This window comes from Aythya marila, assembly GCF_965140915.1.
Source record: "Aythya marila genome assembly, chromosome: 1".
Lineage (NCBI taxonomy): Eukaryota > Metazoa > Chordata > Aves > Anseriformes > Anatidae > Aythya > Aythya marila.
Genome location: NC_139042.1, coordinates 27,770,040 through 27,785,456, shown reverse-complemented (window position 1 = coordinate 27,785,456; position 15,417 = coordinate 27,770,040). Strand labels below are relative to the sequence as shown.

Here is a 15,417-nt window from a genome sequence, read left to right as displayed (position 1 = left end):
GAAAAGTATGAGCTCTTAGGCTGAAAGCAAGGGTTAGCATAAACAGACTTTTAGTGCCCCATAGCATATGTGCTAGAGATGATGTGTGTTTTGCTAGTTCATGGGAAATGAGACTGACTCAAAATTATACTCTGAGCAAGGGAAATTTAGGCACTTGCTTTATATCTTCTGGCTGAATGAAGGGCAAACTAATCTAAATGGCGTAGTGGGTGAACTCCGTTTTAAATTAATTAATTAATATTTTAGAAAGTGTGATATAGAAATTGGTACTGCATTTCCTAAAGCTCTCTGGAGAGCAGACTGGTTCGAGTGATTCCAAATTTTGGAGAACGCTTTAATTTGGGTCATCGGGTCATGCTGGTGGGGGGCCGGGGAAATGACAGCCATTGACAAATATTGCAAAAAAACTTGGCAGAACCATGAATGTTTGGGTTTGGTTGTTTGTGTTGTTGTTGTTGTTTTCCCCAGTGTCCTGACTGCATTTGATCAATGTGAAGCAATTGATCCTTTAATATGCACTATGGAATCTAAATGTGCAATTAAATCAGATGAAGAGGTCAGAATCTGTTGAGAGTGTTCCAGTAGGTGGCTGAACAGGTCTGGATTTTATTCTGTTTAGAATATGGTGTGTGATACACCTGGTGTAGCCGGCACTTCCCCAGATTGGACATAAAACATTGACTGGCTCTTGCAACATGAGCAATTGCTATTAAAAACCATTTACGGAGATAATCTTCTGGAGGACTTCTGTGACACTGGCCAGTGGTCTGGAAAAAAGATGAGAGTTTTATTTGTATACCTAAATATAACAAAGAAGCAGGAAACAAGGAACAGTTATTTTAAACAATTTTATGGAAGGAAAGAGGAATAATAAACACCATCAGACTCTAGCACCTAAGCTAGAGAGCCTGGGGAGATGAGTCTCTTCTGTTCATGGCAAAGAGCTACTTCCAAGGCATTTCATAATTTGTGTTTTTATTATGTTCTTATATCCTCAGGAATAGTCTCTTTTTTTCTTGCTGTTCGGTTTACTCAGGGAGACTGCATTATTAATATGAACAGCTATGAGTTTGATATCTAAAAGTACACCCTGAGTACCTCCTTGAAACTGGAGCACTATTCATGAGGTTGCAGCACACTCACGTTAAAAGCATTAAAAAGTCATGAAAAGCAGTGCATAAAACAAAATTGTGTGTAAACAGTGTATATTCCTCAGCATTTATCCATCAGATTTGATGTGGAAACCCGGCACGTGTTTGTTGGTGATCATTCTGGGCAAGTAACCATACTCAAGCTAGAGCAAGAGTCCTGCAGCCTTGTTACAACATTTAAGGGACACACAGGTAAGGCTTGAGGAGGAGACCCTATATGGTTCTTCATCTGTGCGTGGCATCACAGCAATGTAACCCTCCTGTGAAACAGTAAATAGCATGGAAGGGAGCTCAAACTGTCCCTACAGCTCAGGGGAGTTTGTTCTTTATTGGTGAAAAGAAGAGGGATTAGACTAAGTACAGAAAACACCCCAATCAGTTACTGCTAATTAAAGTAGAATGTGGACAAAAGTGGCAGTAACTCTGGAAGGTGGAAAAGATGCTTCCTGGGGAAAGACCCATATTGGTAGATGTTACTGCCCCGGTGGGATATGCACATCCAAGATGTGCTCGTTGGAGGAGCTGAGTGGTTGCTTTGCTGCTGGGGCTTGTGCTCCATCATGCTTTACAAACAGCAGCCCTGGGATGTGAACTTGCTGCCTAACAGAAGAAATGATCATTCCTCAGCACCTTCCCTTCGTGTCCCTCCTCTGTGACTAAATGCTGTGATACTGTGCAGATTTCTGTACATTTCCCAGTGCCTTCTGTTTTGCTGTAAAATCTGTCACCTGGGAGTGGTGGAGATGAAAAGCTATGCAGTCACACCGTGACCATCATATGGTGGCTTTTCTGCTGCTGCACTCTGCTGCTCAGTGGGCTCATCCACAGGAGCAGCAGCTGAACCCTCTGGCTGCAGAAGAGCAGGTTAGGGCTTCGGTAACATTTCCAGGCAGATGGCCAGTACAGTGGCTGCATGGCCCTGGCTAAAGAGACCGCTTTTAATCACTCTCTTTGTTTTTGGTGATATATTTAAATATTTATCTGTATATTTGGTGATATCTTTAAATATGTACCTGTATATTTAGCTGCATTCTTCTGTAATGAAATGAGTGTTCTGTGCATCTCCTATTTCAGGCGGCGTCACTGCTCTCTGTTGGGACCCAATACAGCGAGTTTTATTCTCAGGCAGTTCTGATCATTCCATTATAATGTGGGATATTGGAGGAAGAAAAGGAACAGCCATCGAGCTGCAAGGACATAAGTACGTTCAAAGCCCTTCCTTCTGCTTTTATGGGAGAAAAGCTGAAGGCAGAAGCCACATCTGGAAACAGAAACAGCCCAGAGGTTACAGTTTTCACATGCCTCAAGCTTGTATGTGTGACTCCCTGTGGCCCATATACAACCAGAATAAATTGTTTAAAGTGAGTTTTTCAGTTTGGGGCCCACAGGCTAGTTTAAAAGTCTGCAAAGGGTAGTGAAAGAAAGCACAACTATCTGCAGTCCTGAATGTGTTAGTGCACCTCTGCTGGAAAGGAAGGGTCCTCAAACGAAAACAGCTGCAGGGAAATTCTTGCTTTAAGGTGTCAGGTTCTTTCATTCCCCTAGAGGGAGCATCAGGCTTGGACAATTAGTTCCGTTTTACTCCATGCTAACCGGGTCTTTTCCGTCTCACGTTACTTGTAATTCAGGCTGGAGGTGATGTGCTTTGCCCATATGGGCCTTCAACATCTCTGTAATGCTAAGAGGCTTCATCTCTGCACGTACAGACCTCACACGTGCATTGTACAGTAGAAGTCTTTGAAGAAGAGTAAGCCTGTGCTGGGCCTTCATTAGGCTAGAGGTAGGCTGGCTGTAGCTGCAATGACTTCTGAGCCTTTTATATGCTGGCTCACATGTGGGACTGGCATGCCAGGCTCAGGTGTGGAGAGGCAAAAACCCCTGGTGGTTCTAGTCTGGCAGTATTTACAGCTTCTTCCATATTCATCCAGTTCCCTCGAGTGATGCTGTGCTCTGCTGAGTGGTTTGGTCGGGCCGCTGGGATTTCAGAGCACTGCAGAGTTCTTGTGGGAATTCCTAGATCACTCCTGAACCCTAACGCTGGCGCTTGCTAATGCACTTGTGCTATATTTATTGCTGTGGAAATTAGTTCTTCTGGTATGAAGTTAGCCTCTGGATCTTAATCTGTAGCATGGCTGTTGGCTGGCTCCATGCTGTTTACAGACCCGGTCCTAATGACAATGGGGATCAGGAAACATTTCGCTTAATGGTGACGCTGGAGCCAGCAGGTCAGCGCTGTGAAGGTAGGCTGAAGGAAGAAAGAATCAAAAAATACATAGTGGGTTTAAACTGTATTGTTTCTTAAATGCTGCTTTTTCTTTCAAAGAAGAAGCAAAAGCACCTAAATCATCCACCTTACCTTGGGAAGGCTGAGAAACAGTTTAGCAATTCCTCTGTTATTTTTGAAATTCTCCATGCTTGTTAGTGCTGAAAGAAAACCTTCAGCAGTCCTTCAGGGCTTTGTTTCTAGATGTTGCAGAGTGTTACCAAAACACAGTCACAGAATGGCTGAGGCTGGCAGGAACCTCTGGGGATCATCCAGTCCAACACCCCTGCCAAAAATGATCATGGAGAGCACATTGCATAGGATCCCATCCAGGTGGGGTTTGAATATCTCCAGAGAAGGATCCACAGCCTCTCTGGGCAGCCTGTTCCTGTGCCCTGTCACCCTCACAGTGCTTTCTCCCATTCAGGTGGAACTTGCTGTGTTTCAGTTTGTGCCTCTTGTCCTGTCTCTGGCACCGCTGCAGACAGTCTGGCCCCATCCTCTTGACACCCTCCCTTCAGATATTTATAGACATTGATAAGATCCCCTCTCAGCCTTCTCTTCTCCAGGCTAAACATGCCCAGCTCTCTCAGCCTGTCCTCATACGACAGCTGCTCCTGACCCCTCATCACCTAAGCAGCCCTCTTCTGGACTCACACCAGTAGCTCCACGTCCCTCTGGTACTGGGGAGCCCAGAACTGGGCACAACACTCCTGGTGTGGCCTCACCAGGGCTGAGCAGAGGGCGAGGATCACCTCCCCTGCCCTGCTGGCAGCACTCTTCCCACTGCACCCCACGACACCATCGGCCTTCTTGGCCACAAGGGCACATTGTGGCCGCCTTACCGGGGCACTCAGGTGTGAGTGGGAGAGACCCTGCAGTTGCAGCCCTGTTCTGGCTTCCCAGCTCAGCTCCCAGTCCCAGGAGCAGTGAAACCAGTTACCAGAACTGGTCCTTGCTTTTGTGGATGCTGCCCAGGTGAGCAACGCTCTGGCTCTGGTCCCACCTGGACAGCGAAGCCACCAATTTGCATCCAGTGAATACCAAGAAAATTAAAAACAAGGAAAAAAAAAAAAAAGAAAGAAACAACAGCATACAGACAAACGGGTGATTTATATTGCTTTATTGTACGTTCTGTGCTTACTTTTGTGCTAGCCTTAAATGGCTGATTAGTAACTGTCTTGTTTCTTTTCCAGTGACCGAGTTCAGTCCCTCTCCTACGCTCACCACACTCGGCAGCTCATCTCGTGTGGTGCTGACGGGGGAATCGTTGTCTGGAACATGGATGTTGAGAGACAGGAGGTAGGGGCCTGCTCTTGCCGATTCGGTCTGAAACAGTCTTGGGAAGAAGGGGTCTTCCTAAGGTGTGCAGCTTTCCGTTCAAACAAGATCTTTCCAGGCATTAAAAATGTTGTTGGACATGCTCCAGTTATTATACAGCAATCATGCCGTGCCTTTGATAACACGGTACAGGGGAAATTATCTGGCAGAAAATGTGTATTAGGTAAGCTGCTAAATGGTTTCTGTCCTTTACTGCTCTGAAAGACATCCTCTGAGGAGGGTATCGTGAGATGTTCTGCTTTGTTTTTTCAGGACATCACGAGAAATATTTCAGAGGTAAATGGATAGATTGATATTTTTTTATTTTTATTTAAGGAAGCAGAATAAGAAAGCTCTTTGTCATCTCTGGAAACCTTCAACCCAGGTGTTTTTTTTTTCCCTTATTCTTGCTAAAAGGCATTTAGTTAGGGCTTCAGTCTCACCTGCTACCAGGTCTTGCTCCCTTCTGGTATAAACACACACAACTGGGTAAATGATGATGTTGGTGCCCCAGACAGTGAGATCTCACCCACGCACTCCCAATTCCTTTTGTGCTGCGTGGCCAGCAAATGCAGCCACGTGCAGAAACCTACCCTGGGTCTTCGGTGCTGTGGGAGCTGCCTCCGCTCGGCAGCTTCGAAGACCTGGCTCAGCGGGGTGAGCGAGTGAGTCAGGCGTCAGCCCTGGTGGTGAACGTGGCACATTCTGGCAAAATGAGTCACGGCAAGCCTCTGCGCTTTCCTGCACGGAGGCAGCAGCCGTGCTTAGTGCTCTGCCCTGCTCCCACGGGTGGGCGAGGCTGCGGGTGGGCACAGGCACCACAAATACCCCGAATGCCCTTGGTAGGCAGGTTGGGGTAAGGAGAGGTTAATCCCAGCCAGCGTGGGGCTGTGGCTGCAAGGAATTCAGCTGAAAACACACTTCTGGGTGCTTTCCTCCACCTTATCCTTTTAGCACGGGATGGGGAAGACCGCTGTAAGTAGAGAAAAGCAAGGAGGGATAAGGGTGATGAGTTTCTCTCAGGGCAGCCTGTGCTTGTAGCAGCACCGTCTCTAATCAGCTTTGCTGCCTCTCCACGAGGGTTTTGGTCTCCTCGGGCTGTGTGAGTCTCCCTTGAGCAAGGAGGAACGATAAGTGGAAAATTGGATTTTAAAACTGACTGAAATAGGCCTAGGCAGGAGCCGAGCTACTCCTGCTCGTTTTTTTTTTTTTTTTTTACATGAATTAGCATTCCAGTTGGCTCTCTTTAATTGCTCATCTAATGGTCAATTATGTCATCAGCTCCAAAAGTGAAACGAAAGCAAAGCAGGTTCCTCCCTCCCACCAGATGTTTCCTTTCTGCTGCAGCCTGAGCATCCAGAAATGAAAACCTTACTTCAGCCACAAATGAAAACCTTACTTCACCCAGAAATGAAAACCTTACTTAGCCGCTGCCTTCGAGAGGCTGCAGGAAGGGGTGAAGGTTGGTTTGTTGCAAAACAGACAGAAGTGATGTGAGAAGACTGGAGGAAAAATATAATTAGCTAAATGAGGGCTTAGCAGCAGGTGCTAATGGGTGCGCTGCTTTCCCTGACTATTGCTATTTGGGTTCTTCTTGTCACCCACAACACCATAGGGTGTCTCTCCATTGTGCTAAAACACTTCCAAAACATAAACCTTTGAGATTTTAGCACCTTTTTTGGGGTCCTACAGCGCTTTATTTTGGATGTTGGCTTTGGTATTTTCCCGTGATTTAAGGTGTTTGTTTTTTTTTTTTCCACTTGATGTTTGCTCAGCATTCACTTTGAGATCAGGTTTTCCTACATCTCTGAGATTTGCATTCGAGTGAATTAAGCCATGTTATCCCTCGATTCCTTGTTTTAATCTCTATTTTTAAAAAATGGTGAGAAGGGAACATCTGAAAAATCCTAGCAGTGTGTCTCTGTTTTGATTACAAAGCAATTCCTTGTCATGAGCAAAACACCTTTTTCATGTTTCATGTTCAGATGCTGAAGAGATGAAAACTTTATTCACGCAGATCTGTAGGCATTAATCTAAAATGCTGTTGTGGGTAGAAAAGACAGATTTGCCCCTGCAGAGTGAACAGCCTTCAAAGTAAGTGACAGAAGAAGCTGAAGCAGGCAAGTTGCTTTATTGTTGGAGGTCAAACCTTTTGTGGGAGTGGAGGGTCTCCATCAGCCTTACCTTATCTTTGCCTGGCTGTCACAATATTTAGGAACGTGGAAATACATTTAGGAATATTCCTATAATAATAATTTAGGAATATTAATACTAAACACCGTGGGGAGAAGGGTTGCATGTCCACCAGCAGCTCAATGCACGACACGTGTCAGGATCCAAGTGTAGGGGAGGAGGTCGTTTGCTCCTTCCACGAGCCCCCCTCTGCCATTTCAGGCATTTTCTGAGATCTTCCAGGATCTGACAAGGCTTGCTTCCCTATGGGGAGTCTGTTCCTTGCTGCTCTTCACAGCAAAACCTGGCTGCAGGAGAGAGAAAGGCCTTTGACGTTTTCTTTCTTTTTCTTTAAATCTTTTTACCCTCTTTATCCACAGCGTGAGTGCTGATCTGTGCATTGCATTAGGAACTGGAAGGCTTTCCTTTCATCATCTTTGTGTGAAAGCAGGGAAAAAAGCTGTTTTGGGTTTCAGGCTTGTTCAGGAGAACCTCATTTTGCCTGCCTTGTGTGATTTGCAGCACAGATACCTCTGACAGCAGGAACGCCTCTTACAGCACTGAAAGAAAGAAAAGGAAAGAAAGAGAGGGAGAGGTTGAGGGGGAAGCCACATTTCAGATACCTCCCCCTTCCCTCCAGATAAGGAGCTCAGCTACTGGAAGTACTCATTGCCTCCAGTTCCCCCAGCAGATGGTAAATGCTGCCCAGACAGGACATTCGGTTTTACACGCCTAATTCCAAAAGCGAAGAGGTGGGGGGAGGTTTGTTTCTTCCTGGGTTATTTTTAGGGTCTTATAATCAAACTCTTCTTTGTGTGGTGGGTGAGAAGTGTTCCTCCTGCGTCCTTCAAGGCTCGGAGCCGAGCCCAAATAGACGCCCCCACGAACAGGTAAAATGGCTTCTTGTGAAAATGGTTTTTAATCCAACAACATTACTGCACCCCAACACATCTCTCTTGTCCTGTCTCTGGGCTCTTGCAGAATTTTGTTGCTCATTCCTTCTGTTTATGTTGCAGACCCCTGAGTGGCTGGACAGCGACTCCTGCCAAAAATGTGACCAGCCTTTCTTCTGGAACTTCAAGCAAATGTGGGACAGTAAGAAAATAGGCCTCAGGCAGGTTCGTGTGGGTCCTTTGGTGGATAATGTGATGCAGTTAGGCTCCTTCTCTCTCATTATGTATTTTGGTTATTTTTTTCCTCCCTAACGGCTTGAGAACTTGCACTTTGTTCTTCTGCTGAGTGCTCAATTGTGATTTCTGCTTGGGAGGAACACACTGAGAGCCAAAAACCTGGCCCGTCAGAAGCAGAAGCTTTTTCTCCCTTTTTTTTTTTTTCTTTCTGCAGCCAGTTCCAATAGCAAATGCACATAATAGAGCCTGGGCTGAATAAATTGTTTTGGGGCTGTCTGTAGCTTTAGCCATGTGGGATTTTGCTTATTGTCAGTTGAGGCTGCTGTAGAAAGAAATTTGCAGATGATTTTTGGAGATGGTGCTGGAAGCAAAGCTGTTTTCAATGGGCTTGGGTAAACATCTGTAACTGCTCAGGCTGTGTTGGAAATGGCTTCGGCTTACTGGTCTGCCTGGAACACGTGTGAGAAAACACAGCCTTGGCTGAAAGACACCAAGGGCTTGACTGAGATGATTTGGTGGTATGTGTTAGGGGAGAGGCTGGGATAAGGCCCTAGAATGATGCTGCAGCACCGCAGCCCTCTCTTGCTTTGACCTGGACATCCTTCAACACGGCAGGCGTTGCTTGGTGGTGGTATAGTCCCCTACAGCCCCAAAGCGAGACTCAAAAGATGTCCATCCTGCCCTAGGTACGCCCATCTTCCCATCTCTCTCTCTCTCCTAACAAAAAGAGGACAGCTTGGACAACTTTTTTGTTGTCTCCTACAGCACCACTGCCGCAAGTGCGGGAAGGCCGTCTGCGGCAAGTGCAGCTCCAAGCGCTCCTCCATCCCCCTGATGGGCTTCGAGTTTGAAGTGAGGGTCTGCGATAGCTGCCATGAGTCCATCACGGATGAAGAGTAAGTGTGGACAGCCTGGGGCAGGACAAAACTCCCCGTCTGGGAGGGCCTGAGGGGCTGTGGGAGGGAGCAGCCGCTGGGGTGGCCCCTGGAGAAGGGGCAAGAGAAGCCTCTGAAGCGCCTCACAGACTGGAGAGGGGTGGAGGGACGTCCAGCCCTCCTCTTGTCATGCTGGGAAGGTCTCAAATTGCAGTTTACAGGGGGGTTGCTGAGTTGGTGGCTTACAGAAGCACTCAAATGCTCCTTGCTGACACATTTTTTGCTGATTTTGATCTCTTCCTTCAGGCGGGCGCCCACAGCTACTTTCCACGACAGCAAGCACAACATAGTTCACGTACACTTCGATGCCACCAGAGGATGGCTGTTGACCTCGGGGACAGACAAGGTTATTAAGGTAGGAGGGAGGGGATGGCTCTAGCTCCTCTATTTCATTTCCCCTTTCTCTCCCATGTGGATCCACGTACATCCTACCCACTGTCTTCCACCCAGAGCTCTCTCTCACCAACTGATGCAATTCTGCTCAGTAAAGAGCAAAGAGGTCCTGGTCTATGAATTACTGCCTGAAGGGACAGGGACGACACTGCAGCAAAGTCAGTGCTCACGGTGACTTCTCTTCAAGGAAGACAAACTGTGTTTTGATGTGGCTAATTAGTTCGTGTGGCCAGGTGAAGAAAGGCCCCACAGATGTCAAATCTCCATGCGGAGAAATAGCTAAAATGATGAGTAAGTTTATAACAAAGCTCCAGCAATTAAAAACAAAAACAAAAAACCACAACCTCATAATCATAGTATGGCTGCTTATCATTCAGGTTAGCAATACAGTGTGGATTTTGTTTAGTTTCTCTTAAAGCCAGCTATAAACTCAACTTGTAGGAATAAAGCGTAAAGTGACAGGAGTGTTAGAAAGTGAAATTAAGCTTTGTTGGACCATTGGACATGGTGCATCCAGCCCTGGCCAAGTAGCCTCCCTTAGGCAAAAATAAATAAATACAAATTAGTTAGATATGACACTACATACTGTATTTTATTGTATTTTGCCACTATTCACTATGTTATTGTATGTTCTTACATCAACAGCTGTGGGATATGACACCAGTAGTGTCTTGATGATGCATCAGTGGAACTGGAAGGGTGACATTGACAGAAGAAGCAGATTTCCTAACCCTAATCATACTGCAGAAGATAGATAACGCCGGGCGCATACGGCAGATGAGAAAGGAACTAATGTGTTTACAACGATTTTATGTCCTCTGCTTGATCAAGGCTGAACATTTGCACGAAGACTCTTTCCACTTACTCTCAAAATATCCCAGAAGGTATTTTTTTAACTAATGGTTTGTACGACCTGATGTCGGTTGTCTTGAGTTCGTTCGGAAAACCCGTGTGCGGTGCAATTTTTAGTTTTTGTATTTCCCTGTGTCAGGATACTTGCTGCTTTGTACAGAGGGCTCTGGGTTTGTGTCTCACCACGTGCGTTTTCAGTATCGACAGACGGCACAAAGGCAATCGGCTCTCCCCACAGCGAGCACCTCTCCGTTGGGGACGGTCCTGCTGACGATGCTCTCTTCCGTGGAGGAGCTCCAGGCACGGCGCTGCGCGTTCCCTGCGTTTGGTGGACTTAAAATTCCTAAAAAGGGCTCTGCCATCCACTTCTCCTCGCAGATATCAGCTGGCGAGCGCTGTGTTGTTTCGCGGGAGCTGAAGTGCAGCTTCCAGCCGCTCTCCTTGCCGCACAAGTTGCAAAACCGGGGGGCCAGGTTGCATAGCAACTCATTTCTACAAAAGCTGAAATAGTTTTCCAGCTCAGAGCGTTGCAAGGAGCACGCAGACCTGCTTTGATGAGGCTGCGGGCTGATTCAAATGAAATCATTGACAACTGTGAGCAGCTTTGGGGAGGGTGTGCATGGGGGCGTGGGGAGCGGCTCTAAAGCTGGTCTGGGTCTGAAAAGTCTGTTTTACCTCTACCTCTACCTTGCGCAGCAACATTTCAGCATTTATATCTGTCGGTGATGTTGAACATGAATTTGTTTTTCCTTATTTTCCATACGGTTAGTCATATTTATTTTTTAAAATGCTGATGGTTTTTATTAATTTCCTCCTTAGATCAGAAACTGATATTGCTGAATGACACCCGTTGTCCTGTTGTCATATTTGACAGTTTCTTTTAAAAAATAAAAAGTATTTAAAAACCTGGGTTACTAACTTACCTTTTTAAGAGGAAATTGTCGAGATGAATAAACAGCAACAACACAAACCCACAGCTTTTTTTTTCCAGAGGGATGTTATCTGAGGAGTCATCTTTGAGTTCCTCTACATCCATTGCAGTATTTAACACATTATTGCCAATGCTTTTGGAAGAAACTGGCATGGAGCAGCAGGCTGGGGGTTTCCTGTGTCTCCTCTTTAAGCAGGGCTGTCGGTTCCTACCTGCCGTGACACAGCGGGTCAGTGGTGCTCAGTCTTGCCCCATTTTGTACTTTACTTTTCCCTGCTAAATGGGAAGTCATGATGGCTACCACTACAAAGCATGTTGCTGCGTAGAGAAGAGCTTTCTGCTTTCGCATGAGAGGGAATGCCAAAAGAAAACAAACCTTCTCCTTTGCTTGCCTGGCAGTAATTCACTTTCGAGGAAACAAAAAGGTAAACGCAATCCATGGCATTAATCTCAGACCGATGAGCTGCCTTCATGAAGAGTGTTTGGACTTTCACATGTGCGTGGTATGACAGCTACATATTTTCAGGGACAATTCTCTATTTGTACAACCTATAAACGGGGCTGAAGCATTCTGCAGCTGGCTGAGATGATGCCACCCTGGCTTTCCTGGTCATACAGCCTGGTGGTGGTTCCCTTCTGGGCAGCATTTTTTAAAGTATATTTTCAAACATCATTCACATAGCACTAAAAAGACTCTTTCCCGCTCAAATGTTAATATTTTTGTAAGCCCTTATACTTTCTTTCCTGGTGACTGGACTTGGGAGCGAGGTTTGTTCAAATTCCTGCAGTAAACTCTTGTCCCCATCTTCTCAGTTGTGGTTTTGGTGTTGCTTGTGGGTGGATGTTGGGTACGCGAGCCCGTTTTGCAAAATTTCCTCTGTTATTCTTTCCAAATACACTACCTGGAGGGTGATCTGAATTTGACACGAATGCTCTGTCACCTTGCAATCGCAGGTCGGACTGGTCGTGGCTTAGAAAAGGGAAGGTGAAAGGGAAGCTGGGGAGGAAAGCAGAATGCTTTCCTTTGCTCTGACCTTTAGAGCAATAATGTAGTGATATGAGGGAGAAATAAGTCTGCCTAACGATCATCCCTCTGCATCCCAAATGAAAAATGAAACGAGGAGGCTTTGACAGTGGGAGAGGTAAAAATACCTACCTCTCTGTCTTGTGCTATTTAGTGTAACCATGTTGATTTCTTTTGTCTTCTAGATCAGCACGAGAAGGGATGCCTGTTGCCTGGTGCTTTTCTTTACATTATAGCTGCCAAATAACGAATCCGAGCTGTTTTTCAAGAATTACATTATTTTGGGGTGTGTGGGGGAGAGAAGGGAGGGACGGAGGATGCTATGTCTTTTGGTACAGATGTAAACCATACGATGCACCCACACACACTCGAGCAAAACAAAGTCTCTCATCCCCAGGGCTGCTGAATTACAGCGGCAAGCTTTTCGTGTTCCCTCCTGCTGTGCCAGAGGGCACGCAAACAATGCTGGCTTTCCCCTGCTCTTCGTTTTTATAAAGCTTGGTTTTCGTTTCTCTCTTAGCTGGCGTTTCTCTGGGGGAAGGAGCAGTGTTCTTCGCAGAATCCACCTGCCCGTCCTGCTCTTAACGTGAACTGTATCTGTGATGGTCGTGTGGGTGATGGGGAAGGACAGGGGGAAACACGAGGGAAGGGAAACGTGGGCAGTGCAAGGCTGGCACTGATGGTCCTTCTAAGACTAACGCCATGGTTAGATGTTTTAAAACAGGGTAATGCACAGGGCTGGCAGTCTGACGGTGTTGGAACAGCCCCGAATGGTGACGGTCGTGTCCTCATCTGGCAGCACTCATTTAGAGTTGCTTGGTACAGTGAAGCCCACTTGACTTCCCCACCTCGTCCTCTTGAACTTGGACTGGGCACCCTGCTCTGGGGCCCTGCTGGAGCAGGGCTTGGGGACGGGGCCTCCACAGCTCCCTGACAGCCTCAGCCATTCCAAGAGTCTATGAATAAAAGTCCATGTCTACATCTACTGCATGACTCAGAAAATTAAAAAAAAAAAAGAAAAAATAAGTATTTTGAAATGTCAAATACTAAGATTTATGTGATGAGTCCCTTCAGTGTTGACCTCTTGTGTAAAAATGAGGAATTTCTCGGATTTTCTCTTTAAAATCAAATAGGAAATCTTGCAGGAAATCTTTGCCCCTCAGAAGAAACAAACAAACAAAACAAAAACATTCCCTAGTTTGACAGTAACCTGAAGTTCCGGAATTTCAGTTTCAGAGATTAACCCAGTGGTTGCGTGATGTGAATTTTCATTACATTTTCCCAGTTTGTGGGGATTTCCCACTGTGACTTTTTGGCCGTATCTGAAATTGTGTTTGCTGCAGGATAACAAGAGGTTGAACTCAAAGACACAGACATTTCTGCCATGTGTGGGCATAAAACTCAAGACAAAATGAAAACAATAGAGACCAGTCTACCAGAAAAGTGTTTGCAAATATAAATATATGCTATTATCAGCACACCAAAAAAAACAACAGTAATGTTGCAATGAATATTCAGCAGACCTGCACAAGGCTGAACCATCCCTGTCCCAGCACGATGAGCTGAGCAGCAGCTCTGGTCAGGATCCTGAAGTCCGGAGGAGCGTGCAGTTGTTCTGGTGATGGGGTGGCAGATGGGGTCCATGAAGATCTATTTCTTCTCCTCCCACCCCACCTGGAGCCCGTAGCCCAGCTCCCTGGCTTACAGCCTGGGGCAATCCCCGCTGTCTCTGCTTTGGGCACGGAGGTTCCCTGCACTGTGCTCATAGATGCTGTACTTGTTCAGGTTCTGCCACTCTTCTTCTGTTCTTCCAAAGTTTTATCTGTGCAGTACCTCTGACATTGCTGGCACGGCAAACACGGCTGTTTCTCTCAACAGAAGGCTGAAAACCTGGCCAGCTGAAGACCTTTGGCTAGGCTGATGTTGTGTCTCTTCGTAGGCTGTGCAGGCTTGGTGGAGAGCAAGTTTTCTTCAGAAGAATGCGCTATTTTCCTAACACTTATCTGATGGCTCCCTCTAGGGAGAGAGGAGCACAAATACTGACCAACTTTGCAAACTGGAGCTCTTGGATTCAGTCACTTTTAGCCCCAGAAATGCTTTCTTATACTCCTCTCCGTTCTGTTTCTTGCCTGTTCAACACCTTCTTTCTCCTTCTCATTGCCTAGCTCAGTGCTGGGATGAGTGCTGCTGGAATATGATTTTTTCCAGTTATCTTCTTTGCATTTCAAAATTATCTTCTGTAACCCACCACTGGGTCTACCCATGTGCACCCAAACCACCTGTCCCAGCAAAAGATGAAATGTTAAGGCTGACAAACAGAAAATAAAATAAAACAAAGAAACAAATAGGGAACTGTTCTGAGCCAAGAGAGAGATCTGAAGCTTCCTGCTTCCATCTGAAGTGTTAACAGCTCCGTGAAAAAGCCGCTGGGTGAATGTTGCCCAGCGCTAACTTCAGACAAGTAGGATCTGCTATCAGGAGGGGAGCGTTAGTTTTGCAGGGAGTGTGAGATTTAAGAGTGTGACTTAATATTGTGTCCTTTAAAAACGCTCTGTCGTTCCAAAAATACAGCAGTTGATGGAATTAAACATTGGCATGTCTGGCCCAGGACTATGGTCCACCAAATAGATAGTTTACGATGAGTTTTTCAGCACTGACTTAGCTGTTTACCTTAAAGTCTACAGAAAAACTCCCATCAATGGGCTGCCCAGGGAAGTGGCTGAGCCACCATCCCTGGAAGTATTTAAAAGATGTTTAGGTTTAGGTTTAGAGCTGAGTGATATGGTTTAGTGGAGGACTGGTTATTGTTAGGTCAGAGGTTGGACTCGGTGATCTTGGCGGTCTCTTCCAACCTAGGTGATTCTGTGATTCTGTGATCTTTGGGCCCAAGCACGGCATGGTCAACACGACACCTGAATCCTGTTTAACAGAAAGGGCTGGCCCTGCCTGAACCTTTTTTACCAGCGAGTGGAAGCAGGGTGAGTGTGCACAGCTAGGACAGCACAAAAGCTGGTGGGTACGGTGGTGCAAATGCAACAGTTGGTTCTTGCAGTTTACTCCAAAAAAGTGATAGATATGGGTACGTCCTGGCACTCAAAGACAGACTATAAACAATGGTTTATACCTTTAACCAAATATGAATTATTTGTTTTTAAGAATGAATAAACATGGCCCAGCAATGAAACTTTAGGAAATGTCATGTACATGACCATCTGTTGCATGAACCTCCTAAAGTTTTCGCTTGTT

At 46.0% G+C, this 15,417-nt stretch overlaps 1 protein-coding gene across 3 annotated transcripts in view; it reads left to right on the top strand.

Annotated features, from left to right (window-relative positions):
* Positions 1-11,961, top strand: part of WDFY2 (WD repeat and FYVE domain containing 2) — a 56,735-nt gene extending 44,774 nt beyond the window's left edge. The window contains exons 6-13 of one of the 3 annotated variants that reach the window (XR_014319109.1): positions 1,231-1,343; positions 2,226-2,352; positions 4,611-4,716; positions 7,923-8,024; positions 8,802-8,932; positions 9,218-9,326; positions 10,010-10,248; positions 10,356-11,961. Coding sequence is in view for 2 of the 3 variants with exons in the window: in XM_082780042.1 (XP_082636168.1) it covers positions 1,231-1,343; positions 2,226-2,352; positions 4,611-4,716; positions 7,923-8,024; positions 8,802-8,932; positions 9,218-9,326; positions 10,010-10,039 (718 nt within the window). In the remaining variant the exon portion in view is untranslated. Of the gene's footprint in view, positions 1-1,230; positions 1,344-2,225; positions 2,353-4,610; positions 4,717-7,922; positions 8,025-8,801; positions 8,933-9,217; positions 9,327-10,009 lie in introns of all 3 variants that reach the window. The other 2 variants (XM_082780042.1, XM_082780041.1) reach the window with 2 other exon arrangements.
* Positions 11,962-15,417: the final 3,456 nt, after the last annotated feature.